Genomic DNA, 26,545 nt, shown 5'->3' on the forward strand with positions numbered 1-26,545 from the left:
AAAGTAGAAGCGGAAACTTCTCATCTTAAGATTTATAGGTTTTCACATTTGGACTTAACAAATAACTTTTGCATTTGAGGTCTTGTTTTCATCAGTCTTCAACTTAATCAAACGTTCATCACCATCATTAGAAATAGATAGCAACATATTGTAAATTAGTTCCTCATTGTGCTTATCGGTACTAGTTTTCGATTCGCTGATATTTTTTCTGACCAACTTAACTGATTTGATAAGACCTTCAACAACATCAATTATATCATGCATTAATTTATCTAGCAACTGGGCAGTTAAGTTGTACTTGACAACAACTCTTAAAATTTCGTTGTTTAACCCATTAGCTTCGTTCCACAAACTTTCATCGTCTTCGACTTCACCATCCTCATTTTCCTTTGGAACGTTAATTCTTGGCAATGGGTAGTTTGGTATAATCCACTTCTTCTTTCTCAAAGAGGTAGAGATTAAAGACTGAGGTATTTCGGGATACTCTTCTGAAAATTCTTTAGTGAGTTGGAATGAAACAACCGGTAATGCTGGGTTGAATTTGTCGTGCTCATCTATAATCTCGTTTGCCTGACTTGGCTCCCAACTTGGATCTCTGTTTCTTGCACTCATACCTAAAGGTAAATGTAAATTAGACACACAAGTAAAGTAACCAGATTCTTCCAAGAACAATGATAACAATCTTGCATTAGTTAATGCATTATCAAAGACATCGTAGTATCCTTGTTTACCCCATCTTAGGAAATTATAGTATTGGTGAACAATTTGATAACCAGGTCTGGAAAAATTCAAGCTAAAAGATTCCTCCAAGCCACCAAGGTAAGATAACTCAAATCTTAAGCTCTTTGGTAACCAACTTTCATCTCTGAACAACACCCAGCCTAAACCCACAGTAACTAGACCAAACTTGTGACCCGATGTAGAGATCGACATAACCCTTGGAATTTGGAAATCCCAATTGAATTCCGGATAGATGATTGGAGCAATAAAACCTCCAGATGCGGCATCAACGTGGATTGGAATCCAATGTCCTGTTTCCTTTTCGTACTGATCCAAGATTTCAGCAATTTTCTCAACGTTTTCAAAACCACCGGTGTATGTTGAACCAACAATAACATAGATACCAATTGTATTCTCATCCAAATTCTCTCTAATTTTGTCAACATCAATCAAAAAGTCCTTATCAGACACACCAATCAATCTGTTTTCAACATCAAAATATCTTGCGAATTTTTCTAATGCAACTTGTGCACAAGAAGCCATCAGAATATTTGGTTTATCCGTAGACAAACCCTTGGCCTTTCTCTTTGCTTGCCAATTTTTTTTCATGGCCAACCCACCTAACATGACACCTTCGGATGAGCCTGTACATGGTGTACCAATCGCTCTTCTCTTGAAAGTTGAGATGTCCTCTTTACCATGGGGGGTCTTAATACCAGAGTCTTCGGTAACTAATGGCGCATGCCACAGATTTGCAAGAATCGAAATACAACGCTCTTGCATCTCAATTAACATTGGATATTCGTCATTGTCAGCCAAATTTTTGGTTAAGTTTTGGGTAATCAACTTCATGGTCTCCTCATCGGTGTGGACATTGACAAAAGATGCCAAATTTAGAGTTGTTGACCCATCTAATGCCATTTCGTCATGAACAATATTGTATGCTAGGTCTGACGGCATTCCAGTTTCTGGAATTCTATACTTGTTTGCTACTCCACGGAATCTTGCAACTGCAGCTTCGGGTGTTTCCTCAAAATTAGTCTCGTCGTTCCCGTGTCTTCTTAGTATGTCATTGTACTTTTGGAGTAACTTGTGTTTTGGAGAAGACTTCTCAAAAATCTTATCCTCTAAAGCATCTGTGTCAACATGGCTGGAAAGTGTCATCTCTGAACGTTGATTAGAGCAAGAAGAATATAGAAACGTTTCCTTGCATGGCATAGAGGTGGGACAGTAAATCAATTTATATCCGCCCCATTCCGGAGGCTCCGCATTCATTAAAACCACTCCTATTGTTTACCTTTTTTTCTCTCAAACAATTTGTCTCGAAATGTAAAGAGTACCAGATTTGTCAAATTGCATTGTTCCAGCTACTTGTCTTCTACTGTATTGATTGAACTGTATTGTTTGAATTTATGAAGAATGGAAACCTGACATCCTTATTTCCGAGTTATCTCAGAATTATGAAGGGAATAGAGGTTGTGACGAGATGCACATATTGTTCAGATGGGCGGATAATGATTGTCCGGATTTTTCTACTTTGAAGTTCTGTTTCTAGTAGCAAGAACAAGAGCAAAGAGCAATCAAGGTTGTCCGCCAAGAACGCGGGTATTCTAGTGCTAAGCGATAACACAGTAAAGTGTAATTATATTTATAGCAACATGCATAGTCATGTACTCTACAGCTTCTCATTACGAATTCTTAAAGAATTTTAAAATACATAACTAGAAGCTCGAGCAGCTTTTTCTGATCAATTTGCTTTATAAAATCATCCATTACAATATAGATACCACTAAATGTTCTTAGTGAACTGTTTCTTATTAACTGTTTTGAAAACCTAACTTAAAAATTGAGATAATTTTCTATTGCCTTCTCTGTACTGGCCACCATTTCTCTGTACTTTTGCTGTGTGGCAATTTGATCCAAAAAGATACTATACTTAGTTTTCAACAATTTACGATCCGGATGGCTACTGTCAGATGGGAAAATCACATTGCCTGTGCTGGAAAGTTTACACATGACTCGCCACAACTTATCTGCCGCAGTCTCCCCTTTGGCAACTTCCGGCGGTAGGCCAATACCCTTTGGATTGTAGCCAATCGGGGACGAAGTTCTCAGACGGTCGGTTACAACCTCTTGTGCTCTTGTCTTGCTGTCAAATGTAATAAACTCATCACCACTCTCCTCACTTACCGATCCCCGGTATTTTGGATCTTGGAAAGTTTTATCGGCAGAGCCACTTCTACCTGAAGAGGTATTGACGTTTAATTCGGTCAATGGGAATGGGAATCCACTGCCACTAGCACTACTGTTTAGATTACTAATCGATGTAACCGAAACAGTGGCTGTAGGTGCAGTATATGGTGATGGTGGCAAACTATCCTGCTTGAAGACATCGGCTACACGTGAACCCTTCTTGATACCCAAGTTGTTATTACCAAATTGGGGGGTTTGGTTTTTTCTTGTTTCGAGTTCTTTTATTGCATCTTCCGCTGCCACAGCACCTAGCATTGCTGTACCAAACACAACAGATGCATCAATGTATCTGGGGATTACAATAGGCAATCCCGTACAATCAGCCAAGAGCCTCATAAGTAAACCATTACGGCATTGTCCGCCACTCATAAAGATAGCCTTAATGCTATGTCCCGATTCCTCCATTCTTTCCACAATCTGTCTGGTTTGTTGGCCAATGAATTCACAAGCAGCTAGATACTCGACTGCCAAAGAGTCAAGCGAAACATCCATGGACTGTCCAATAATCGATGCTCTCATGTTTGGATCTGCAATCGGAGACCTATTGCCATGGAAATCACCATAAAAGAAGATATTCTTGGCAAGAGAAACAACACTTCTTTCCTTTCGTAATACTCTCAAATTTTCCAATCTTGAATTTAAGAATTCAAATTTGGATAGACTTGAACTTTCGGCTAAAACTCCCAATTCAGCAGATGCTGGATGCGTTGATAAAACGTGAGCTAATAAAGCACCCGTCATTGATTGACCACCTTCAGCAGCCCAGTACCCCTTACCGATAACATCTCTATAAGGCCCCCAGACGCCAGGAACCAATATCTCCTTTTCTTCTATACAGATATGGCACGTCGAAGTACCAGCAACCGCAGCCAACCTACCAGTACCTTTACCCAACCCATTCTTGCCGTGATCTTGATCAACTAATGACGGTATTGGTAGATTAGTTGGCGCTGCAACTGTTCCCATCCAACCAGAATAAGCGTCAATGACGCCAGAACCCACAAAGCAGTTTGTCGTCAAGCCGAGGGATTTCGCCGCAAGCAAACTTAATGGTCCAATGGTTTCTCCTGCTGTAAGGTAATTACCATTGAGACCGTCTATACCTCCAAGTTTGGAAAAATTATTAGCTGCTAACTCAGGCAAATCAATATTCTCTAGAAATTCCCTGGACCAGCCATTTCTGTTGGTAATACCTTGAGGGATGTATCCTTGCTTACAGACAACACTACAAAATGATCGTGTTTCCTTCCCCGTAGCCTTCATAGTTAAGAAATCAGCCAAGTCATAGAATTTGGTGTCATTGAACATACCATTTGGCATGTTGTTTTTCAACCATTTCATTTTAGGTAGTTCCATTTCAATTGACATCTTACCGCCGACATACTTCAAGCATTCGTCACCAGTAGCATTAATTTCATCAGTTTCCAAGTCAGCCCGGTGGTCCATCCAAAGCATTATATTCTCGAGAGGATTTGTGAAGTCAGGCCCAACCGGCATTGGATCATTTGTCTTCTCATTGATAGCAACCAACGAACAAGTTGCGTCGAACCCAATACCAAGAATCTTGTAATGATCCACACCTGATTGGGAAATTGCAGACTTGACGCAATAACAAATTGCATCCCAAATTTCAGTTGATGACTGCGTAATATGGTTTTCCTTCAGTTCGTGTCTTGTAATTGGCCTCTCCGATAATCCCAAGATAGATCCCTTTGAGTCAATGATAACTGCACGCGCAGAACCAGTACCAACATCGACACCGGCATAGTAAACCTCGGACATTATGAGCGTATACTCCTTAAATTAGTATGTATACAAGAGAGAAAAAAGACGAACAAGGAGAAAAAGAAGAAAAAGAAGAAGATAAGAGCAGTAAAGAAAGCTGTCAGCATTAAGATAGAAAAATCTATAACTCAAAAGTAGAAAAATAAATTCTCAATCAAAAATAGAGGACAGGCTTTGTAAGTGGGGACAACGATACTGGACAGAATTTTCGGTGACGTTATCAGTATGTCAAGAATTAGTAATACGTGTGTTTTCGTGGGAATTCACTCCCTTTCCTTGTCCTTGTCTTTTCCGTTCCCCATGTACTTTTCACAGACATCATGGACAAAGTCGAATTCCTCGTTTTGCTCAATTACTTTCTTCAACATGGGCACGTTCACCTTCTTGGTGCCAGACTTTGCGGATTCCTCAATGGATTTCTCCACCAAGGCGCACATAAACATCTCCACTGCACGTCCAACCACCATCGGAGTGGCCTGGGCAACCTTCCCTATATCTTCATCACTCTGTAGCAGCTTCTTCACTCTAGCTGATGGAAAATGCGTCTTCATCTGAAGATAACTATTGAGCCCTACAAATTCCATTGCTTCTGAATTATTCGTATTCTCAGTCATTCTGTTTACTGTAGAAATAGGTATGATATTGCCCGTTGTTTTCTACAAGAGAAAGGGAGGTGATTGTTTTGCCAATGCAAACCTCACATAGAGTCCATATTTATATAGCTTGATTTGGAAAAACTCAATAAAATATTCAACTTTGATCGAGCAAGAAAAAAAAAAATAGTATAATCAGCGAGAACCTTTTTTTCCTTCTACAGTTGATTGTGTTTTCTTCCTTATACACAACATTATACGGGATAAAAAAGAGTTTATTTAATATTGGGCAAATCTCTCGGGGAAAAGCACTGGTGCAACCAGAGTCCATCCATAGAGAGCATAACATACCCAAGAGGAGGCGATTTTCAACCACGTATTGAAATATGTGCGTCCCACAGGGATGAATGTGCCATTGTCAGCATCAGTAATGCCAACATTAATGGTCAAAAGCGCAGCAATGTATTGTGTAGCAAGGAAGAAAATAATGTGGAAAAGAACATAGTTATATTTAAGGTGATTTCTCTCTTCTTGTTGCCCACTAAAATCCCTCATACCATCATCGTCGTTATCATCGTCATCACTTTGATTCAAATACGAAGGATCTGTCAATGCGCTTTCGGGTAATGAACCCGCCTCGACAGCATCTTTGAGAGCTTGGTATCTCATATTATCTCTAAGTGTGGGTTGTGTGGTGATGACATTGGATTCCACAGGTACTGGTTCGCTCACGGGGACCTCATCGTACTCATTACCATGATTGAATGCAGAATTAGTAGCAGCCCTGGTAGTTGTATAAGCAACGGCGCCAAATGTGAACAACGCACCCACTATAACTGTAGCCGTCCTAGTTCCACTGGATCGGATCAATGGATTACACAGTCGATCATCTGGTTCACTCAAACATGCACTGAAAACTAAATATGTGCAATAGATACAGCACATAGAAGCCTGCGCTACTCCAGCATTAGGATTGTACTCTTGAACAATTGGTGCAATAGAAAAGGCTGTAATTAATAAAGTGAACAGGAAGTTGATCGTAATAACCGTCTTGTTCATGTGGCATCCACTCTGTGCAAAATACATGTACATCAAAACAGTCATAATTAAAACACCACTGTACATTGTCAGCGTACCTCCTATTAATAGTTTCTTCCATAAATTGACTCCTTCAAAATTAAAACAGGAGCTTATTATTCCTTGATTTTCCTCTTCTGTTATATCAAGATATATTTCTCCCTCTTCAATTTTTTCAATACATGTTTCTGCCCACTCATGTGCAAAATCAACAAGTAAAATCAAACCAATTCCAATAAAAATAGTACTGAATATAATTGAAAAGTAGTTTCCCCATATAACAAAAAACTTATCAGGAATAAAAAAACTCAAAAGGATAAAGGCACCCAAGACAAATAGTTTGGCAACCCAATACCCATTTTGTATAGTTGATCGGGGATTTCTGGTTGATTTAACCCCAACTAATAGCCCCGCTAAGATAAGGTGAAGTAATCCTAAAGAAAAGTTGATTCTTTGAACACTGGTAAATCCTGTACACCCTTTTTCATCTTGACAATATTTATTCCCAAATTTAAACAACCCCCATGTTAAGTTCTCCAAAAACTTGGATATTGAATTGGACAGTGATACCCAAGAAATTAAGCTATTTAACATGAACATTAATGCATACATAATTCGTGTGGCTATAGACGACTTAAATGTTCTCATCAATGGATTAACATTTCTGCTCATACAACATGAACAAATTGATACGCCTATGCAGGATGATATCCACGATCCCACAATACTCACCGGAATTAGCGGTAATGACAATACTGCTCCCATTTTTAGTTCCTTGGTACTTTAGTCACGAGGGCGTGATTCAGATATGTTTATAAGCAAAGTATAGAGAAGAGAAGATTACTGAAAACGACGTAAAAAGCAAAAATATGATAAGAAAAGTCAGGTAAAGAAGGAATGACGCCTCCACAAAAAAATCTCACTCAGTTGCATCCATGATGCCGCCGGTTCCTAGAACGTAAGTACACTCTCCCTCAGGACAGTCAGGGGAGTCTTGAATTTTGGCAATACGTTCATCTCCACGTCCCTTGCGTAAAAGAATTCGTGTTTGAGAAGCATGTGCAAGTATATGCCCACCCACTGGTTTCCGACCATCAACACTAGCAAATAATGCACTTGCACCTGGATCAGATTGAACTTGGTTGGTTAGAAAAACAGCACAATTGAACTCTTCAGCAATCCTGCCTAGTTTAGATAGATGTTGATTTAGCTTTTGTTGACGTTCACCTAGTTCCCCTCTGCCACTGTAATCAACTCGAAACAAAGAGATGATTGAATCTACTATAATTAACCTATAACCTCCTTGGCTTAAGTACATGCCCAATTGTTCAACAAGCTCATGTTGGTGCTCGCTATTTAATGCACGTACATATGAGATGTTGTCTAAACATCGGTTACCGTCCATACCAAATCGTTCAGCAATGTTCCTGACTCTTTCAGGTCGAAAGGTACCTTCAGTATCAATAAATGCAACTTTCCCTTCTGCGCCTCCTTGATCTCTTGGTAATTGTGTAGTTACACACAATGTATGGGATAGTTGTGTTTTACCAGTCCTGAATTCGCCAAAAACTTCAGTTGTTGACATTGTACTTATTCCTCCGCCTAGCATTTGGTCAAAAGACTTACAACCAGTGGTGATTTTCACAACCCTTGTACGGATATCCGATTGGATCAAAGCGGAAACAAATCCACAGTTGACTAGCTTATTTGATGCCTCTTTGATTTTTTCCACCTTCACTTCACTCAATCCTTTGATTTTGGCTAAGTTTCTCTTAGTTGTTGACATGACAGTCTAACGGGTTGAGATTGCAGTTAGTATTGGAGTGTCTATAAGATGTTTATAAGCCAATCTTTGATTGGGTACATACTGATACTGAATAGATTCCAGCAGCTCTAAGCTTGCTAATATCGCCCGCATTGATTCCTAAATCTTGTAATTGTTCTACAAGTACGATATTCCCAGCGCCATGCATTCCATCACTTTCTTCTGCTCTTGACATTGTATGTTTTCAATATTTTGTAAAGAAATTAATCAATTATGTCAACACAAGAAAAAGAGAGGATTCAGAAGGTTCATTTTTCAATTCGATGAGCCGCCTCTTCAACGTGAGCATATTTTTCTGGAGCAAGTATCGACTTGAATGTAAATAATAACTTATTTATTGATTTCTACACCCGGTAATACAATGAGTTTAACAGCTACTAGCAAAAATGTGGTACTACTACTTGGGTCTAGAAGTATAAAAATAGGCTATGAAGGTGCACACCATCCGCTTGGAACTTTCAGTGTCCACAATTTTGCCGAACCTCAGAATTATAAAACAGAAGCTCTCTACAGAGATCATTCAATGGATTGGTCAAAAATAGTATGCAATAATACCGAGACGGTTACACAGAATCATATGAAAAATGATTTGGATTGCTTTCAGTACCTATTCTACCCGGACTTATCAGTATATGATAGTCTTGACAAATTCAGATCAGATTTGAAAATACACTTACGGAAAATATTAACTAAAATTTTTTACAAAGTTGGGATACCCACTATAAATACAAAGGTTATACTTGCCATTGATGTGCTTTTTCCGAAGATATACATCGAAACAACCACTGATCTGCTGATTAAGCATTTTTTGATGCGTGCAATAGTAATTGTGCCTACACCATTGATGGTCACGTTAGCCTCAGGTTCTTCATCAGGTTTGGTTATTGACATAGGATGGTCAGTTACCAAAATAAATGTTGTTTATGACAATCGGCTACTTGAAAACTTTTCAAAAATTACGAATCGTGCAGGCAGAATGATCCATTATCAACTGTTAAGTGTTTTAGAGTCACGGAACTACGATTTATCCAAGATTACTTTTAAGGACATCGAGCATGCAATAATGGAATTATCGTCTATAACAGACAACGAGAGTAGGCTTGTTAGCTGTGGCCCTTATTTTCTGCATGCTAACTTATTAACAAATGCCATAAAGACCGTGTTGGTTCCCGAAGAAAACACATTATGTGAAAGTGACGACCGATATATTGAGGATTTGGCTATAGAATTAATTGAGCAATTGCCGATTGACCTGAAGAATATAATAGCGAAAAGAACTATAATAACTGGTGGTTTCTCTAATATTAAGGGTTTCAATCAAATGATCATAGGTAGGATCGTATCGCTTAACAGAAATTTGGAAAGCATTGACACAATCGGAGCTTGGTGTGGAGCAAGCTTGTATTCCACTTTTTTGAAACAGTTAAAGAAAAAGAACCATTTGTGGGAAATAAGAAAGGAGGAATAGCATGCTCATATTGAATATTATTATACAACACTGTAAAGCAAACTAAGCTCTAGTAAATAGAACTGTATATTCAATCGACTAACAATTTGATTCTCTCCTGGAAACATACATCGATGAATTCCTTGAAAAAAAGGCCTGAGAAGTAGGATAAGCTTCTTCCGCATTTCGTGGAATCATGTCTGAATTGAAGGTATGTATATCATTACGTAACTTGAACGTATAATACAACTCTGAATCATAATACTTATCCCGAGGATACTTTTCATTATATTCTTCCTTGCCCATAGGCAAAAGTGACTTCAAATAAGTGAAGAACGGTTTTATATTGACATTTCTTTTAGTAGCAAGGACTTCTAGCATTTGTAGTCCTCTCAACAAGCTTACCGCTGAGATTATTTTCAATTTGAGTAAATCCACCGCTCAAAACCTTTAATAAGATACCATCATCATGAGAATCTCTAGGATCAAATTCATTGGTTCGGAAAAATGGACCAATTTCGTGGTTTCTCACCCGAACCGGACCAAGATCTAGTGTGTGACCATCAAGGAGTAACTCAATTTTAGAGGAGAAAAATCAATTCAACTACCGATTATTTTCTACTTTCATGTTTTCTAGTTTTACACTTAAAGTTAACTTCTTTCTCACAATAACTATGAGTGTTTAAACTAGCTGAGCTAGACCCAACTGGGTTGATTTCGATCAAAGCGGAGAACGATTTGTGTACCTAAAGGTTTTGTAGTTCGATAGAATCATCAGATTCGTATAACGAGTGTCTGCGCTTGAAGTTGTCCTCAAATCCATAATGTCTATCACCATTCTCATTAGCTAAACAAACTGTATCGAAAAAAATGAATATGAAAATTTTCATCATGGTAGAGTTCAGGAAAATCGTCTGAATACTTGATTCCTCAAGAACTAGATTCCTTGTCATGAGCAGTTGACTTGTCGAAAATGTGAACCATAATAATTTTGGGGTAAAAATCTGCCTTACTCCTTGCAAGTTTCTTTGGACGCCTCGAGTCTGGCACAAGACTTACCAGACTTGGTAATAGTGATACATTCATATTGGATAAGAAAAGCTACTTCCGCCAAAAAATCCCATTTCAAAGACATGAAAAATAACGTTAATATCAAACGTTTGACCTTCAAGTGGGACATATGATGCCCTATTATAGCTTAGTCATTGGATTCCTAATATTGCCTCTTTTTACTCTTTCATCAGTGATCTGTGTTCTCCATGGAGATGAACGACTCTACGTACTCTCGCAAAAACCTAGTTTCATTTTCAGTATCATCACATGCCTTCTTTCGTAAAACAACAAGATCAACAAGGTGTTGGACATCATCACGAAGAGATTCGAGAGATGGCGATGTGCGTCCGGCATCATCCCTTGTGTTCTGAGAGTTATGTGTGTTTATTGGTTTTTCGACAATGTTTTTTTCACTAGACATGGGACGAATGTGTATCTGAATGTGTTTCGTACAAGATTTTGGATACTATCTAAGTAGTCAAAGAAAAGTGTAAGAAAATATACAGCTGACGAAAACACTGAGAGTTAGAGCTTGAAAGGAATTTTTCGTCTTTTGAGAGCAAAACGAACTAAGAAATCATCATAATTATTTCTTTCAATTTTTTGGTAGTTTTTATACCATATTTTTCTTAAGTTCACTTTTTTCTTTTTTCTTTAATTTTTGACGACTATACACTGAAAAGATTGTTATTTGTCTATTGAGACTCAACAACTATTGTTTATAAAATGCCTACTGCATCCGATGAGTTTTCCATCATAAAACCAGATAATGTTCAAATTGCTGAAAAAATATGCAATGATCTTAACGCCGGCGTTGCAAAATTAGCATTGGATAAACCAACAACTAACTCAGAGGACCCTGAAAAGCCTAAGAAAAAGGGAAACACTAAAAAGGTCCCAAAAGATCAAATCACACCAGAGTATATAGAGATGAAAAGAGCAGAAAGGGAAGAGAAAAAGCGATTAAAAAGAGAGGCTTTGATTGCACAGGGAATCGATCCAGACGCACCTGAAAGGCCAAAATATATCAAAAGAGAGTTGCTTGAAGTACCACACGTAAGTTCCCTTGATGACACTAAGGGGGCTTTCAATTTCAAAATCATGACTTACAATTTGTTGGCCCAGGCTTTGATTAGGAGAACGCTCTTCCCAGACAATGGATCGATCTTGAAATGGCAAATTCGCTCTAAGGTGTTACTAAGGGAAATAAAAGACTATGACTGTGATGTCTTATGCGTTCAAGAGATTGATTTTGTCCAGTATAAAACTTTTTGGCGGCCAGAATTAGAGAAATTGGGATATCATACGAAATTCAACAGGGGAACCGACAAAAATCATGGTATCTCAATATTTTATAAGAGACATCTCTTTAACGTTATTGATACATGCCTGGTAAATTTCGATACTGAAAAATCTGGAAACATTCCTCCAAGAACAGTTACGAAAAATGCAGGATTAATTGTGGCATTATCAATAAGAAGTGACCCCAGTAAAGTTATAAATGTTGGTACGGCACATCTGTTTTGGCACCCATTTGGTACATATGAGAGGACGAGACAAACGTTTGTTGTGCTGGCCAAATCTAAAGAATTTGAAAGACGTGTACAAATACTACATCCCGAAGTTACAAAAGTTTGGAACTTTTTTGCTGGCGATTTTAATTCACAACCTTATGACTCGCCATACTTGTCAATAACCAGTAAGCCAATAACATATGATAACAGGTGTAAGAAAGTGATTTCTTGTTCTACTTCGTTTAAGTTTTCTTCCCGTAGAGAAGGTAAAAATGGCGAAGAGGAAGAAGGTGGTAATATTGAAAAACACGGAAAAGATCAGCCGACGGATCCTGTACCGGAGGACTTCGTTGCTACAACAGAGCAAGAAGCATTGGTTAAACAAATTGAAGCTTTACATAACCAATTACCCCTCCGTGCAATTTCACTGTACTCTGTTGCCTATAAGTTGGTTGATCCTGAAAATTCAGGCATCGATAATGACAGAAATGAACCATTCTTTTCCAACTGGGCATACAAATGGCGAGGACTATTGGACTATATTTTTTTTATCAAAGAATGGGATATAGATACTGACAAGAGACACATTGATGATTTGGAAAGTTTTGAGGTCGAAAACGATATTAGGATCAACAGACTTTTGAAGATGCCACATCCAGATGAAATGGATAAAGGCCAGCCTCGTGAGAATGAGTACCCTAGTGATCACCTCTGTATGATTGCTGACATCACTCTTCTATAGTTGTATATGGTTGTTATATAAATGAACATGGAAGGACAATTAAACGAATTAATCGAGGTTATACAAAGGTACCTTGAGAAACCTCGGTACGCGACGCGTCGATCCTTGAAAAGAAGAAAAGATCATGAAATTCGCGTTTTGATTCTTTTTGGCAAAAATGTAAACATCGAGCTCATTTTTTTGTAAACAAACTGGTTTGCCTAATTTGAGGTTGATCTCTCTGTGGAGGCAACGAGACGGCTCTGCTTCTAATCTGGCACATTAACACTACAGACATACAACAACCCAACAAGCGAACAGTGGGTAAATCATGAGAGAAGTTATTTCAGTCAACGGTATGTATTTTCCTGCCATTTGAGGAGGGACAGCACCAGCATATTAACAGAAGCTCGGTTTCCCCCCTTAATTTTGTTTTGAATATCTGGGCGTATTTTACATGGTATTTTCTTTTCGTTGAAAAAATAATAACTTTGGACGAATTACTAACATATAAAATAATTTTCGGTTATAATAGTCGGTCAAGCTGGTTGTCAAATTGGTAACAGTTGTTGGGAATTGTACTCGAGAGAACATGGTATAACGCCAGAAGGTTATCTAGAAGAAGGTTTAACCAAACCAAGAGGTGGTGAAGCTGGATTTTCCACCTTTTTCAGTGAAACCGGTAATGGCAAATTTGTTCCAAGAGCTCTATACGTTGATTTAGAACCAAATGTTATTGATGAAGTTAGAACTGGTAAATATAAAAATTTATTTCATCCTGAGCAACTGATCAATGGCAAAGAAGATGCCGCAAACAACTACGCAAGAGGTCATTATACTGTGGGCAGAGAACTGTTGGATGATGTCAACGACAGAATTAGAAAAATGGCAGATCAATGTGATGGTTTACAAGGTTTTTTATTTACTCATTCTTTAGGAGGTGGTACCGGTTCGGGTTTAGGTTCGTTACTGCTAGAGCAGTTTTCAGAAGATTATGGTAAAAAGGCGAAATTGGAATTTGCCGTTTATCCATCACCGAAAGTTAATGCTAGTGTTGTTGAGCCTTACAATACAGTCCTAACCACTCATACTACTCTAGAAAATGCAGATTGTACTTTTATGGTTGACAATGAGGCAATATATGATATTTGCACCAAGAACTTAGGCATTGTAAGACCAAGCTTCAATAACTTAAATGCCTTGATCGCACAAGTGGTGTCCTCTGTCACTGCTTCACTAAGATTTGATGGTTCATTAAATGTGGACCTTAACGAGTTCCAAACTAATTTAGTTCCATATCCAAGGATCCATTTCCCATTAGTTTCCTATGCTCCTGTGATTGCAAAGAATAGAATTACCCATGAATCTAATTCAGTCAATGAGATAACGAGCGCTTGTTTTGAGCCAAGTAATCAAATGGTTAAATGCAATCCAAAGAATGGTAAATATATGGCGAATTGTCTGTTGTATAGAGGTGATGTTGTTAACAAAGATGTTCAAAACGCAGTTGCAACTGCAAAGGTGAAAAAAGGTGTTCAAATGGTTGATTGGTGTCCAACTGGTTTTAAGATTGGTATCTGTTATGAAAAGCCTACACAATCGCCGGACTCTCAGATGGCAAATGTTGATAGGGCCGTATGTATGCTTTCAAACACAACCGCTATTGCAGATGCTTGGAAGAAGATTGACGAAAAATTCGATTTGATGTATAGAAAGAGAGCCTTTGTGCATTGGTATGTCAGTGAGGGTATGGAAGAGGGAGAATTTGCCGAAGCAAGAGAAGATTTGGCTGCATTAGAGAAGGATTACATGGATCTTGGTGCAGATACTTTTGATGATGGTTACTAAATGTGTTAGTTACTTGTACTTTATTTGCACGACAAACTTTTTGTTGAATTTTTGCTGTTATGTTAAACATCCACAACTGTATTTTGTTTCAGTTTTCAAATGGCAACCAATATGCTTGGCATCTCAGAGTTTTTCTAACTTTTTTTTGTCTCTCCCACATTCTTCACCTGTTGGTCGTTTCCTTGAATGAATCCTTTTTTATCTGTTGCCAACTACAACGTAATTGTTCCCTTTTTCCCCCTTTTTAATTATATTTTTTTCTGTAAGTTTTATATTCTTTCTTTTTTTGCCTAGCTGGTTACTGTTCGTCGTGATATCATTTTGTTCAGTCTCTATATAATCCACTTGCTTTTGGTACCCAAACATCCGTTATATTAAGTTCGTGAAAAATTATTATCTCAGTAACTGCATTTGAGATAACAATTTACGTAAACGCGGTCTCAAATAATTATTTGGTCTTTGCCTTCCTTCTTCATATGCAGTACTTTCTACTGGTCTTCTTCAACATTGAGCGAAGGTCTGTCTTACTGGAGATTAGTTATGAGTGATTCGTCTGATTATAAAATCAAGAAGACCAGAAACAGGGTTCCAAAATCTTGCGAAAATTGTAGGAAAAAAAAACTGAAATGTGATAGAGAAAATCCATGTTCGAATTGTGTGAAAAGTCGATCAGCAGTGTCTTGCAAATATGCCACTATCCAATCCACTTTACCAAAAGTGAACCTCAGCAATGAAATTATAAGACTTAAATTGCAAGTGAATAAGCTAGAGAGGATTCTGAAAATAAATAATATTGACCTCTCTCTATATGAGAATGTGTTTCCAAGTTTAAGCAAGGAAGATTCCGATGAAAGTGTTCAGGAGGAAATGATTTCACTAACTGAAAAGTTTGACACAATGTTAATAAAAGAAAACAAAATTATGCATTCAGGAACTACATCATATTTAGCCTTTATAAACAGTGACAAGTATATCTCTCCATTGTTTGAAATTTCAGCAAAAAAATATAAGAAGCTATATGAGGACTTTCAAAAGAAGCAAAGAACAAAAGCGTCTGAGTACAAACAAGAAATCCTAAGTGGAAACTACCTTTCTCTGTTGTCTACCTCCACGGATGAAATATGTGAACTACATACGAAATCAGATCCTGCGAGTTCAATGCAAATAAAATTGATTTTTGAAATTATTGAAGATATAAATAAAATGCTTCCTCCACTTGATGTTGTGAATTCATTAATTGATCGTTTCTTCTTATATGTCTATCCGTTCTTACCTTTTATTAACGAAGAGATATTTAGAGAAGAAATTAGTTATGTCATTATTCCCTTTGACGACGGAAGTTGCAAGCTCGGAATAACACATTTACAAAATGCATCAATTATTAGCTTACTGTTAATAGTATTAAGATTTGCTTTTTTGACCGAAAATAATAAGGAAGACTCGGATAATAATAAGAACACTTTGGATCTGTTGGTTGATTTTAAGTACGTAATTGGTTCCTGTTATGTATCAGCAGCCAAAAACTTGTTAATGTCACTACCCAGTGACGATAACATTTTCAGGACAATCACACTTAGAAATATTCAGGTGTTATTGTACTTAAGATTATATCAGTTATACTCACCAGAGATGCATGAGGATAACAGGGAGAATATTTTTTCCTTAGCCATGTTAATACAAATGTGTAGGTCTTTTGGTGCAAATAGAGACCCGTCAAAGTTTCCTTCCGTTTTTACTGACTCAAGAGGTAACAATATTTGGAGGAGGATTTTTTACAAATTAATCGCATTGGATGTTGATAATTCATATGAACATGGATGCCCTCTTATTATATCCGATAATGAGTTCGATGTGAGGTTGCCATCTCTTACTGATCATGAATTAAGTGTATTGCGAAATTATGCAAAAGTGAAAACCGGATCCAAATCACCGGATGAAATCAAACATTTAGTTATAGAACATGCAATCAACAAAGAGGTTGCTCTGGAGTATGAGGTTTCAAAACTCACGAGGGAAGGTTTAAATGCCTTTCAGAATTTTAACAAACCAACTACCAAAGGCAAGATGATCGAAATTGTTAGGAAAATGCAGAATTTTGTGGATAATAGAATTCCAAGTTTCTGGGAAATGTTGCAGGACAATATGGAATTACAAAATTTGGAGGAAACTTTCAAAGTTCCTAAAATTAGAAAGTTTGAAATAAGATTTATGCTACAGACGTACCTTAATGGATTTCATTATCTTCTCTTTTTAAATGAAAATAAAAACAATGGTAACGATTCTGATTATAATACGGTAAACTCCGGCAGTGCCAACAGTGATGATGGATATTCCAACTCCAATGATAATGTAAACGAAACTTATTATTCAAACGGACCTGATGAACTTAGCGCTCGTGCAGCGGAAACTTCGTTGACCATCTTAAAGATCAACCATGATTACTGTCATTACATGACCCATCTTGATGACGCTGAGAATAAAACAAAACAACATCAAGCAATCAAATCATTTTCTGCAAACTGTGATGTTTTCCTCCTCAATCGAATACAGACATCATTTATTAGACCATTTCTTTTCTTATCATCCAGTTTCTTGAAGTTCATTGGAGACGGGCATTGCAGAATTAGTTCAGTTATTGGCAAATTTTCTAACACCATCGATGCTACAGTCATTTTAAAGTGGCTTAATGTGAATATTGAATTTGAAACTTCTCCAGGAGAATCAGAATTTTCACTGTTGCTTTTCCAGTATATCAAAAATATATTCTTTTACAATCATATGTTGAGAAATGATTACTATGCATCTTGGAAAATTTCAGTCTATATCAAGATTTTCATAAACTATTTTAATGAGTATCACAAAGAAAAATGCCAAAATTACTTGCAACCTCAATTTGTTTCAGCTCTTCACAAAACTTCGCCGGAATATAGCCCGATAAAATCCGGAGATTCCAGCAATAACTTTGCTGAAAATGAAGGATATTATTCAAATTCTGCCAATACAGACGAATTAACATCGAATATGTCAGAAGGATCCAAAGACAAGGATTTTGCGTTTATGAATGAATTTATGGATACTGCTGTACCTGAAGAACAAGATATAAATTTTGAGAATGCAAGTGCCAACTTAGATTCTCTAATATTTGATAATTTTGACAAGATGGTAGACGACATTATGAATGATTCCATAAATAGAAATAGTTTAATAATGAATGACTCTATGTTTGGCCATAAAGATTTGCGAGGGGTTTCATATGGTAAGCAAGAAATCAACACTAATTCCTCGGCAGGTTTCGGTCATCATATAAAACGAGAGGAAGATAAAGGCAAAGAGCAATTCCTTCAAGCTGTACACTCTGATCATGGCGTGAGACATACTCATCAGGAAGGCTCTAAACTTTTTACTCCACAGACTAACTTATTTCCAAGATTATCAAGCAACGAAGCTAAAGATACGCTAGATCCAAATTCTGGCTCTACATTCAACGAAATGATGTCTCAATTCCTCAGTAATTCATCTGTGTAATCATTCATTTTTACCCTTTATTGTTTTATTTATAGTTCCAAAGTCAAAAACAATGGTTTATTTGTTTCTATAATAAAACCTTCATTTCCCACTTGCAAGTTTGAGGAAGACATTTTTGATTTAACATCAGTTTCCCAGTGTAGGACATCCCATTTGAGACCATGTGTACTGATTACTGCAGGCTCCATAATCGGCAATAAACCAACATTTCTCAGACCAGGTCTAGACTTTTCAGTTTCATGACCAAAAAACACAAGCTCTTGATCTTTGTCCAATTTCGGGTAATCGATTAAATTGCAGCCTTCTTTCAGTAGTATTATAAACTCTAGGTGTTCCGGATTAATCATAACAAATTGTAATTGTGGTCTGGTTACCGAATACCTCCATATTTGATTGATTGTAGCCATTGTTTGATCAAACCTTCCACCAACACCACCCAGTAATAAAATCTGTATATCTTGATTATGACTACTACTATCATTATTCAAACTTCCCAATTCTTCCTCTTTCTTGACTAAACCGTCAATGGTATCAAATTCGGCTACTTCATCCAAAATATGAGCATGATTGCAATGAATGTTAATCAAGCATGTAGACTTTTGAAAGTCGGTACAGTATTGAGAATCCTGCAAGATAACTTGAGTGCCTCTCGATTTGTAGTAGTCAATATTACTTTGTTTGGCGCTATCTAAATCCCCTATAACATAATCTGGTACAAATGATTCATCAAAATTACGAAGTCTGTTCAGGCCACCATCTGCGCATACCTTCAAATCAGTTAGTTCCCATAATTTTGAGAATAGCTCAATGTTGATATTTATGGTCTGGTTGAGAATTAGTAATGCCGTTTTCGATGTCCGTTTCATTGTGCTATCAAAATAAGATAATGGATTGAATCGCAGAGATATATCTGAATCACCTATTTTGTTGGTCGCAAAATACCTCTTTATTGATATTTTATCTTCATTCTCAATAACTTTTTCACTACTCATTTCACCGAGCGTTCATGTATTCTAGTCTTAACACGCAGATCAATTAAACCAAGCGCAAACAGATACGACAATTCAAAAAATGCTTCAGATTGAGTGCAAGCGGCATTTTGTAATACAATATCACACTATCACACTATCAGCATTTCACAAATTTGTAATTCGTTGGCGGTGCACTGGCGTAGTTTTTAAATAAAAAAAGAAGGCACCAACCAGGAAAAAACAACATAAAAGAATTTCATTACTTTCACTTGCCGACGTGGGCCTAAATCCTGATATATTCTACTATTAGTGAGATCTTTAATGTATTAGTCCTGAAAGAAATCATGGCTACATATTCTGCACTCTGCAGAGGATATAAGCTTTCAAATAGGAAAGGATGATGAGAAAAATGATACTATCCTTACAGATAAGGACACCACTGTGTTACTATTGATCACGTAAGTTCCACAAATATACTTTGGTTGGCATCTAGAGCTTTCCAGTCCAGAAATAAACTAATTGTATATAATGTGCAAATATGCATAGATATGCACAGACATGCACAACGATACGCGCCAAAAAGCACTAACAACAAAAGATCAGCGCTAATCACGCGAGCAAAGCAATTAAGAAAGTGCGGCACAGAACTAAAGTTCTTTTTTTTTCGCCAATTCTTAACTCCAGGCTTTGATATCTTTTATTTGCGTTCCTAGTCTCATTAAAATTTTGATGAGCTACTACTCCATCGATTGGAAAAGGGGTCAGTTTTCTCTTTATTTCATTTTGTTTTCTTTGTTGCTACACGAAGTTAGTTCTAGTTGAAACATCAAGTTTAGTAGGAAATACTGATTGATATAGAAATTTACATCTTAAAAATTGAAAATGCAACTGAGGACACACACTTGGTTATCTCTGACAGCAGTTCCTTATATCTGTAACTCGCTGCCAATCAATACACCCAGTCCTAGGTCTTTGACATTTGATACAAGATTGCGAAATAGTGCTCATTTGGTTCAGCAACTTGAAAAGAGAGACACCATACTAAACGTTGATACATCTATTCACCAAGTTTTATTGACTATTCCTATGAGTATTGCCAATCAAGATGTAGAATTGGTCGTGGATACAGGTTCTCGTACAACATGGTTATATAATGGAATTAACAATATAAACCACATGTTGTGTGAGTCTAACTCTTGTCTTAAATCTGAAAATGGTCTAACCATTCACCATGATGAAGATTACAGCATCCAATATGCAGGTCATTTTGGTGCTAGCGGAAAATGGGCTACTGGTGAACTTTCAGTTGGTAATTCTGATAAAGCAAATTTTAAGTTTGGTTTGGCCGATCAACTTGACGGATTTGTTTCTTATTCCTGGTCAGGATTCGGATATAATTCTTATAACAAAGACTTAAATTCGATACACATACTTGACGCCCTAAAGAGTGCCAACGCAATCGACAACCGAGTCTTTGAACTTCGTTATGATAATTCTTATGATTGGGGTAAAGAAATTATGGGTACCGGTTCTTTAACCATTGGTGATTATGATCACAGTAAAAGCTACAACTTTTTCCCTCTTGATAATGAGAATTCTCCTTACTATAGAATTCAAGCTCAATCTGTTCACAATAATGAAGGCGATAGAATGAATCTGAGAAGCACTAAGCTGGTTGGTTTTGACTCTGGCTCAACATCATCTTATTTGAAAAGTATTTATAAGGATGTTATTTTATCTCAAGTCACCTTTGACGAAAATTTGCCAGGTTTTTTCTCATGTTCTAAGTATAAAGATTTTAAAATTACACTGCAGATTACAGACAATTTCTCTCTCACTGTTGCACTCACCGATCTCTCTTGGAATAAGTACCAAGAAGACTATGATCTGTGTCAGTTGATGATTGAAACCCTGGATGATGGCGATACCTCGGAAATAATCTTTGGCCAGTATTACTTGAAAAACTTTAACTCTGTTTTCGATATTGACAATGCACAATTCGGTATCTCCACTGATTAATTTTATGATGCATCAGTCACGTCTAGCCTTATTTATATTCACCTATACCGCGTATAGTCTTACATTATATAACAATCCCGAAGTAGGATTTTTGCAGCTCTCCTAAACATACACGTATTGCCGTTTCATAGTACTTGAGTATCAGTCCACATATGTTTGAAAATACTCTTCTGATAAATAGGCCCCAGACCTTCTAAATGCCCTACTTTGATACAACTATTGCCATCTGTAAATAAGACCACTATTATAGAGAAAATTGAAATCTTCCATAAACAATCAATGAATGCTTTTTTAATTTGATCAAAAAATAAATGCATTTCGCATTAAGCAGCTGCAATGACGCATTTCAATGTATGAAAGAAAACTTTCATCAAGAATTATTATACGCATTACAATTTGCGGTGCGTAATTTTACGGCCGAATTTAAAAAACAAGCGCATAGCCCCACAACAACCTTCTGTGTTGTGGCCTAAGAGTGGGGAAATGTTTTCGGTGGTATAGGTTATCTTTCAAAAAAAAACCTGATGTTCAATACCTTTAGGCAGAGTGATTAGTAAGAGCAAATAGTGTACTTTAGAAAAGCGTTATTCAATGACCAAAAATCTTTAGTTGAAGCTTTTTTCCTGAGTATTTTTTGAATAAACCAAATTTACGACTAAATCAGAATAAAAGAAAGGTTGGTATTACCGCTGATAAGTAAGTGACCTAAACATTTTGACTTACAATGTAGTTTCCAAAATAAACAGCATAGTTACTCAACAGTACAAGGCTAGAGTATTACTATCCTGATCTCTAAATCTCATTCCACTTTTAAAAGTATTATGACAATATATCTTAAATTATATTGTTATTGGGTTCTATCGATTATTATAAGGACATAAAAACCAAAAATATACAATATACAAAGCTTGAATAGAATCATAAGATATGGCAGCTGGGCCAGGGGGATTACACAATTTCAATGGAACAAATTTTATTTTTTATTTCTGCTTCGTTTGTTTGTCTTAACACGTTCATATTCGGGAACCGGTTTAGCAAAGCCTCCTGGTGTTTCTTCATCATGCTTTATTTCTTTTTTATCCAAGTTCTCAATCAATTTTTGTTTTTGTAAAGTTCTCCATCTCGTTAATTGTGCATTTTCATGGATTTGAAATCCAAATATTTTAGGAGTGAAAATTTCTGTATTATGTGAAGGTACTAATTCTGGATAAGTTTGTAGAAACATAGCTGGAAATGACGTACCAAAGAAAGCCCCATCAATAGATGCATGTCTCGATGACTTGGGGTTATAGATATCCTCACAATTTGGGCAATACAACTTGACACTTTCAACTCTTGGTGTATCTGATAACCCTATTGGGAGCAATGGCGTCAACTTACAATAGACTCTTGGACAAAATCCAAAATCTCCGTTCCTATATTTCTCAAGCATTTTGTTCAAACCTCTCATTGTAATAATAAATCTAGCATGGATCAATGCATATAAAAGTTTTGCACTCTCTTCGATATTTCTTTTTACTTCAGCAGGTTGATCTTCATTAATCTGCTGATGGTCAGTTATTATGTCAATCAACAGGGAAATTCTATCGACATACTGATTTAATCCTGTCAAATTAAAACGATCTGTGATGTATTCGACATCGACATCACAAAAATATTCGTTACCTCTGGTGCCTAAAAACCAATCAATCCAGTATTCTGTGTACTCTGACCCAGAATCAGATATGTACTCCTGCTGTGCCATATGGTTTTCCGTATATCCGTAGGAATGCAACTATTTGCCCTCCCTCCTAGGTTCCACATAAAATCCATATCCACCAAGTACTGTTTCACTCCTAGATGTCCAATTTTGAATACTTTTTCCAGCGAGCAATTTCGATTTCGAATCAAATTACTATTACATGTCTATACAGGCCTTTTCTTTTCTCCATGGCTATATTGCCCGAGGTTCACATATAAACTAATTCTGAAGGTTGCAATATAGGCTAGGGTATCGCAGAGAAAAAAGTAAAATGTATTTTCACAATGGGTTGCTAGAACAGGGCTCTTCTTCATATGTCTCCATAAATTCATCAAATCAATTTATGGCCACAGCAAGCAATGAAGGTAACATAACAATTAGATCAATCGCCAAGATCCAGGAATTGTATGAAAACACTGAAAATAAACTTATACCAACAACCAATACCAATATAGACCCATTGAAAAAGTATACAACTCAGTTTGAAGTTGCGAAAACTCCAGAGTTGGATACAATGAAACTACAGCAGGCACAGCAAATACTAAACACAGTTAACGTTAGAAGTAGAAGTAAAATCACATGCTTAAGGTATGCCAACTTATTAACGAATTCGAATTTACTAGCAGCTGTTTACAAAAATGGTGAAGTCTATATCATTACAACACCACAAGATCCAGCAAAATGTCGTGTGCAACAAATTTTCAAATACACCAATGGCCAGGTTGCCGATTTCGTGTGGTCTGCTGATGACCAATTGATGGCTTTTTCAACCTTCAACAATAAGGTCATAATTTATGATGTCATATATGGTAAAGTTTTGGCGACGCTGAACCCTCATTATAACATTGAAACTTTAAATCCAAAAGGCAATAAAATTGAAATTTCAGCCACCCCTATCAAAGGTATAGCATTTGATCGCTTGGGTAATGATACTTTATGCACACTTGGTGACGATAAAATATTGAATATCGTGAAATATAAATTGGTGAGTGATGTCATTTTAGGAAGAATATTTCAGTACGAAATTGTTCAAGAGTTGAATGACATTGTTTCGAGCTCTAAGCTGAACAAATCAGCTATAGACAAGATATCATTTTCTCCTGATGATGATCTTATAGTTTTACCAAATACATCCAAAAATAAAGCAATGAAGTTAACGGTGCTCCGGAGAGATAACAAAACATATCAGCTAAATAATGAGTTATCAGCGGTCGGTTTTAAATCTTACATGTCATTGTTTTCTCCTAGAGTATATCAAAACGCAAAGGGAGAGAAAATATATGTTATTGCATCTGCTTCAGATACAACACTTTCAATTTGGAGAACCGACTCCTTTTTTCCACTTTATGTTGATTTCACCAGTACGTCTACGATATCCAATCTTTGTTGGAGTTCTGACGGCATGATGCTATTTGTAACATATCAAAATAGTGGGATGTCAGTTGCTGTATTTAATAAAGAAGAATTTGGGAAACCAGTGTATGAAATGAATGCTTTATCAACAAATTTGTATAATAAAACCAAGGACACTTTACCGCTCGAATTTGAAAGGATGACAAAATGGAGACTCTTCATGAGAGATCATCCTGAAACGGTCAAGATAAGGGAAAAAGATCTTAATAACAGTGAGCTAAGGAAGCTAAAGATCAAAAAATTACAAGTGAAAAATTCAGAGACACCAAAATCAGAGACACAGACACCTATGCCTACTACCGATACTACTATTGGAACCACAAACTTGGTTCCACTTGAACCTGCAAAATCGAAAGAAAAGCCGATTTATTTAAAGGAGGCACCATTAAAAAATAAGGAAACACCAACACAATCGAAAGAAAGTATGCCAGGATCAGAAAAAAGTACAACAACGGAGAAAACAGAAGCAACGAAACAGGAAAAAACTAGAGATTCTGTCAATGAGAAAAGGGAGAAAAAGGACACAACGGATACAAAGAGACCGGAAAAGGCGGAGAAGGTAAATAAAGCTGAAAAGACAGAAAAAGTTAGCAAAGTGACAAAAGTTGAGAAGACTGAAAAAGCAGAAAATATGGAAAAGGACAACTCTCGAAAAGAGAATCCCAAGAAGAGACCCCACCCAACGTCCAACTATGAGCTTTCATCCACTTCCGTTCCAAAAGATATCCATCTTAGGGTCGCTAAAATGAGCAGAAAAGAATCATCTCAAAATGGGACAACAGCTCAAGCTCCAAGTAAAAAAAGAAAAGAAGTAGAGCCAGTTGAGTTTGTTGGTACTGTGATAATTAACCCTCAGATTTCATTCAGTAACATACGTATAGCGATTCCAAAACTTAAGAAAGCAATTGGTTACAGCTTTATTGACGACGAGACTTTATCACTACAAGTAACAAACGGCAATGGACTGGAGTCACAACCAACAAGGATAGCCTTGATAAAGCAAATTTCCAGAGGTGAGCCAAAACAAATGTTTGTTGATTTTATTCCCCATAAGGTCCACGTAGTTAGCGGATCGTCACATTATATTGCTGTTTCGACACAGAATGGACAGATTATAACTTACACACAATCCGGCAGTCGTATATTACCGGCTTTAATTTTGGGGTCACCACTTTCGTTTTTAGAGCTAAAGGATGAGTACCTTCTTGCTGTTACGTGTACGGGAGAATTGTTTGTTTGGAATCTAAAGGAAAGGAAGGCTCTATTCAAGTCCATCAGCTTATACCCACTACTCCAGCCACTTTACTCTTCCGGCCAAGCCTCTGCAACAAACGTTGATGGCGAAGACTCAAATGTTAATCTTGACGGAAATAACTTGGTTTTTTTAAATGGTGAGCTTTTAACCAAGAGCGAGAATGTGACGCTATGTTCAATCACATCACAGGGTATTCCTATAGTTACTTTAAGTAATGGGAACGGTTATTTATTTAATAAGGATATGAACACTTGGTCTTTGATCAGCGACTCGTGGTGGGCTTTTGGTTCTCAATACTGGGACAGTTCGTTATCAGCTGAAAGCACTAAGGGTATTGGATTATTGGAATACATGGAGTCGCATACTAATGAAGAAATAAACAGAAGAGGGAAAGCTAAATTTTTCATTAAGATATCCAAAATGATGTTGATGAGAGAGGGATATGAAAATCTAGAAACTATAATTTCACTAAATCATTTGGAGAATAAAATCAACTTTTATATGAGTATGGACGATTATAAGAATTACAAACTCTACCTTATAATTTATGCTAAAAGGTTGAGTGAGTTGAATCTAAAAGCAAGACTGATAGAAGTTTTGTCAAGCTTATTTAATGATATGGACGGGTCGATTTGCGGTCATGCCAAGAGAGAATTGTTGGAAGAAGTATTACTTAGCTGCTCCAAACATAGAGAAGTACAGGATATTTTAGTTCCTTTTAGTGAGTCTGTCGGAATTCTAAACCATAAAGGAGGCTCTGATATTGATGTACTATAGACAAGCTG

At 36.9% G+C, this 26,545-nt stretch overlaps 14 protein-coding genes across 14 annotated transcripts; 6 read left to right on the plus strand and 8 right to left on the minus strand.

Moving 5' to 3' along the window:
• Nucleotides 1–54: 54 nt before the first annotated feature.
• On the minus strand, nucleotides 55–1,995 carry C5L36_0B11610 (uncharacterized protein; the record flags this gene model as incomplete). Its single annotated transcript, XM_029465547.1, has 1 exon — nucleotides 55–1,995. One exon carries the CDS (start codon nucleotides 1,993–1,995, stop codon nucleotides 55–57), a length of 1,941 nt encoding a protein of 646 aa, XP_029321406.1.
• Nucleotides 1,996–2,559: 564 nt separating this feature from the next.
• Nucleotides 2,560–4,755, minus strand: C5L36_0B11620 (uncharacterized protein; the record flags this gene model as incomplete). Its single annotated transcript, XM_029465548.1, has 1 exon — nucleotides 2,560–4,755. The coding sequence occupies one exon, from the start codon at nucleotides 4,753–4,755 to the stop codon at nucleotides 2,560–2,562; it is 2,196 nt and encodes a 731-aa protein (XP_029321407.1).
• Nucleotides 4,756–5,021: 266 nt separating this feature from the next.
• C5L36_0B11630 (uncharacterized protein) lies at nucleotides 5,022–5,372 on the minus strand (the record flags this gene model as incomplete). The annotated part of the gene is made up of 1 exon (XM_029465549.1): nucleotides 5,022–5,372. One exon carries the CDS (start codon nucleotides 5,370–5,372, stop codon nucleotides 5,022–5,024), a length of 351 nt encoding a protein of 116 aa, XP_029321408.1.
• Nucleotides 5,373–5,630: 258 nt separating this feature from the next.
• Nucleotides 5,631–7,193, minus strand: C5L36_0B11640 (uncharacterized protein; the record flags this gene model as incomplete). The annotated part of the gene is made up of 1 exon (XM_029465550.1): nucleotides 5,631–7,193. The coding sequence occupies one exon, from the start codon at nucleotides 7,191–7,193 to the stop codon at nucleotides 5,631–5,633; it is 1,563 nt and encodes a 520-aa protein (XP_029321409.1).
• A 154-nt stretch (nucleotides 7,194–7,347) lies between these two features.
• Nucleotides 7,348–8,214, minus strand: C5L36_0B11650 (uncharacterized protein; the record flags this gene model as incomplete). Its single annotated transcript, XM_029465551.1, has 1 exon — nucleotides 7,348–8,214. One exon carries the CDS (start codon nucleotides 8,212–8,214, stop codon nucleotides 7,348–7,350), a length of 867 nt encoding a protein of 288 aa, XP_029321410.1.
• Nucleotides 8,215–8,614: 400 nt separating this feature from the next.
• Nucleotides 8,615–9,721, plus strand: C5L36_0B11660 (uncharacterized protein; the record flags this gene model as incomplete). Its single annotated transcript, XM_029465552.1, has 1 exon — nucleotides 8,615–9,721. The coding sequence occupies one exon, from the start codon at nucleotides 8,615–8,617 to the stop codon at nucleotides 9,719–9,721; it is 1,107 nt and encodes a 368-aa protein (XP_029321411.1).
• A 1,219-nt stretch (nucleotides 9,722–10,940) lies between these two features.
• C5L36_0B11670 (uncharacterized protein) lies at nucleotides 10,941–11,174 on the minus strand (the record flags this gene model as incomplete). The annotated part of the gene is made up of 1 exon (XM_029465553.1): nucleotides 10,941–11,174. The coding sequence occupies one exon, from the start codon at nucleotides 11,172–11,174 to the stop codon at nucleotides 10,941–10,943; it is 234 nt and encodes a 77-aa protein (XP_029321412.1).
• Nucleotides 11,175–11,479: 305 nt separating this feature from the next.
• C5L36_0B11680 (uncharacterized protein) lies at nucleotides 11,480–13,009 on the plus strand (the record flags this gene model as incomplete). The annotated part of the gene is made up of 1 exon (XM_029465554.1): nucleotides 11,480–13,009. One exon carries the CDS (start codon nucleotides 11,480–11,482, stop codon nucleotides 13,007–13,009), a length of 1,530 nt encoding a protein of 509 aa, XP_029321413.1.
• A 310-nt stretch (nucleotides 13,010–13,319) lies between these two features.
• On the plus strand, nucleotides 13,320–14,836 carry C5L36_0B11690 (uncharacterized protein; the record flags this gene model as incomplete). The annotated part of the gene is made up of 2 exons (XM_029465555.1): nucleotides 13,320–13,344; nucleotides 13,524–14,836. 2 exons carry the CDS (start codon nucleotides 13,320–13,322, stop codon nucleotides 14,834–14,836), a joined length of 1,338 nt encoding a protein of 445 aa, XP_029321414.1.
• A 540-nt stretch (nucleotides 14,837–15,376) lies between these two features.
• C5L36_0B11700 (uncharacterized protein) lies at nucleotides 15,377–18,361 on the plus strand (the record flags this gene model as incomplete). Its single annotated transcript, XM_029465556.1, has 1 exon — nucleotides 15,377–18,361. The coding sequence occupies one exon, from the start codon at nucleotides 15,377–15,379 to the stop codon at nucleotides 18,359–18,361; it is 2,985 nt and encodes a 994-aa protein (XP_029321415.1).
• A 29-nt stretch (nucleotides 18,362–18,390) lies between these two features.
• On the minus strand, nucleotides 18,391–19,353 carry C5L36_0B11710 (uncharacterized protein; the record flags this gene model as incomplete). Its single annotated transcript, XM_029465557.1, has 1 exon — nucleotides 18,391–19,353. The coding sequence occupies one exon, from the start codon at nucleotides 19,351–19,353 to the stop codon at nucleotides 18,391–18,393; it is 963 nt and encodes a 320-aa protein (XP_029321416.1).
• An 861-nt stretch (nucleotides 19,354–20,214) lies between these two features.
• Nucleotides 20,215–21,351, plus strand: C5L36_0B11720 (uncharacterized protein; the record flags this gene model as incomplete). Its single annotated transcript, XM_029465558.1, has 1 exon — nucleotides 20,215–21,351. The coding sequence occupies one exon, from the start codon at nucleotides 20,215–20,217 to the stop codon at nucleotides 21,349–21,351; it is 1,137 nt and encodes a 378-aa protein (XP_029321417.1).
• A 973-nt stretch (nucleotides 21,352–22,324) lies between these two features.
• Nucleotides 22,325–23,095, minus strand: C5L36_0B11730 (uncharacterized protein; the record flags this gene model as incomplete). The annotated part of the gene is made up of 1 exon (XM_029465559.1): nucleotides 22,325–23,095. One exon carries the CDS (start codon nucleotides 23,093–23,095, stop codon nucleotides 22,325–22,327), a length of 771 nt encoding a protein of 256 aa, XP_029321418.1.
• Nucleotides 23,096–23,363: 268 nt separating this feature from the next.
• Nucleotides 23,364–26,537, plus strand: C5L36_0B11740 (uncharacterized protein; the record flags this gene model as incomplete). Its single annotated transcript, XM_029465560.1, has 1 exon — nucleotides 23,364–26,537. The coding sequence occupies one exon, from the start codon at nucleotides 23,364–23,366 to the stop codon at nucleotides 26,535–26,537; it is 3,174 nt and encodes a 1,057-aa protein (XP_029321419.1).
• Nucleotides 26,538–26,545: the final 8 nt, after the last annotated feature.

This window comes from Pichia kudriavzevii, chromosome 2 (genome assembly GCF_003054445.1).
Source record: "Pichia kudriavzevii chromosome 2, complete sequence".
Taxonomy (NCBI): domain Eukaryota; kingdom Fungi; phylum Ascomycota; class Pichiomycetes; order Pichiales; family Pichiaceae; genus Pichia; species Pichia kudriavzevii.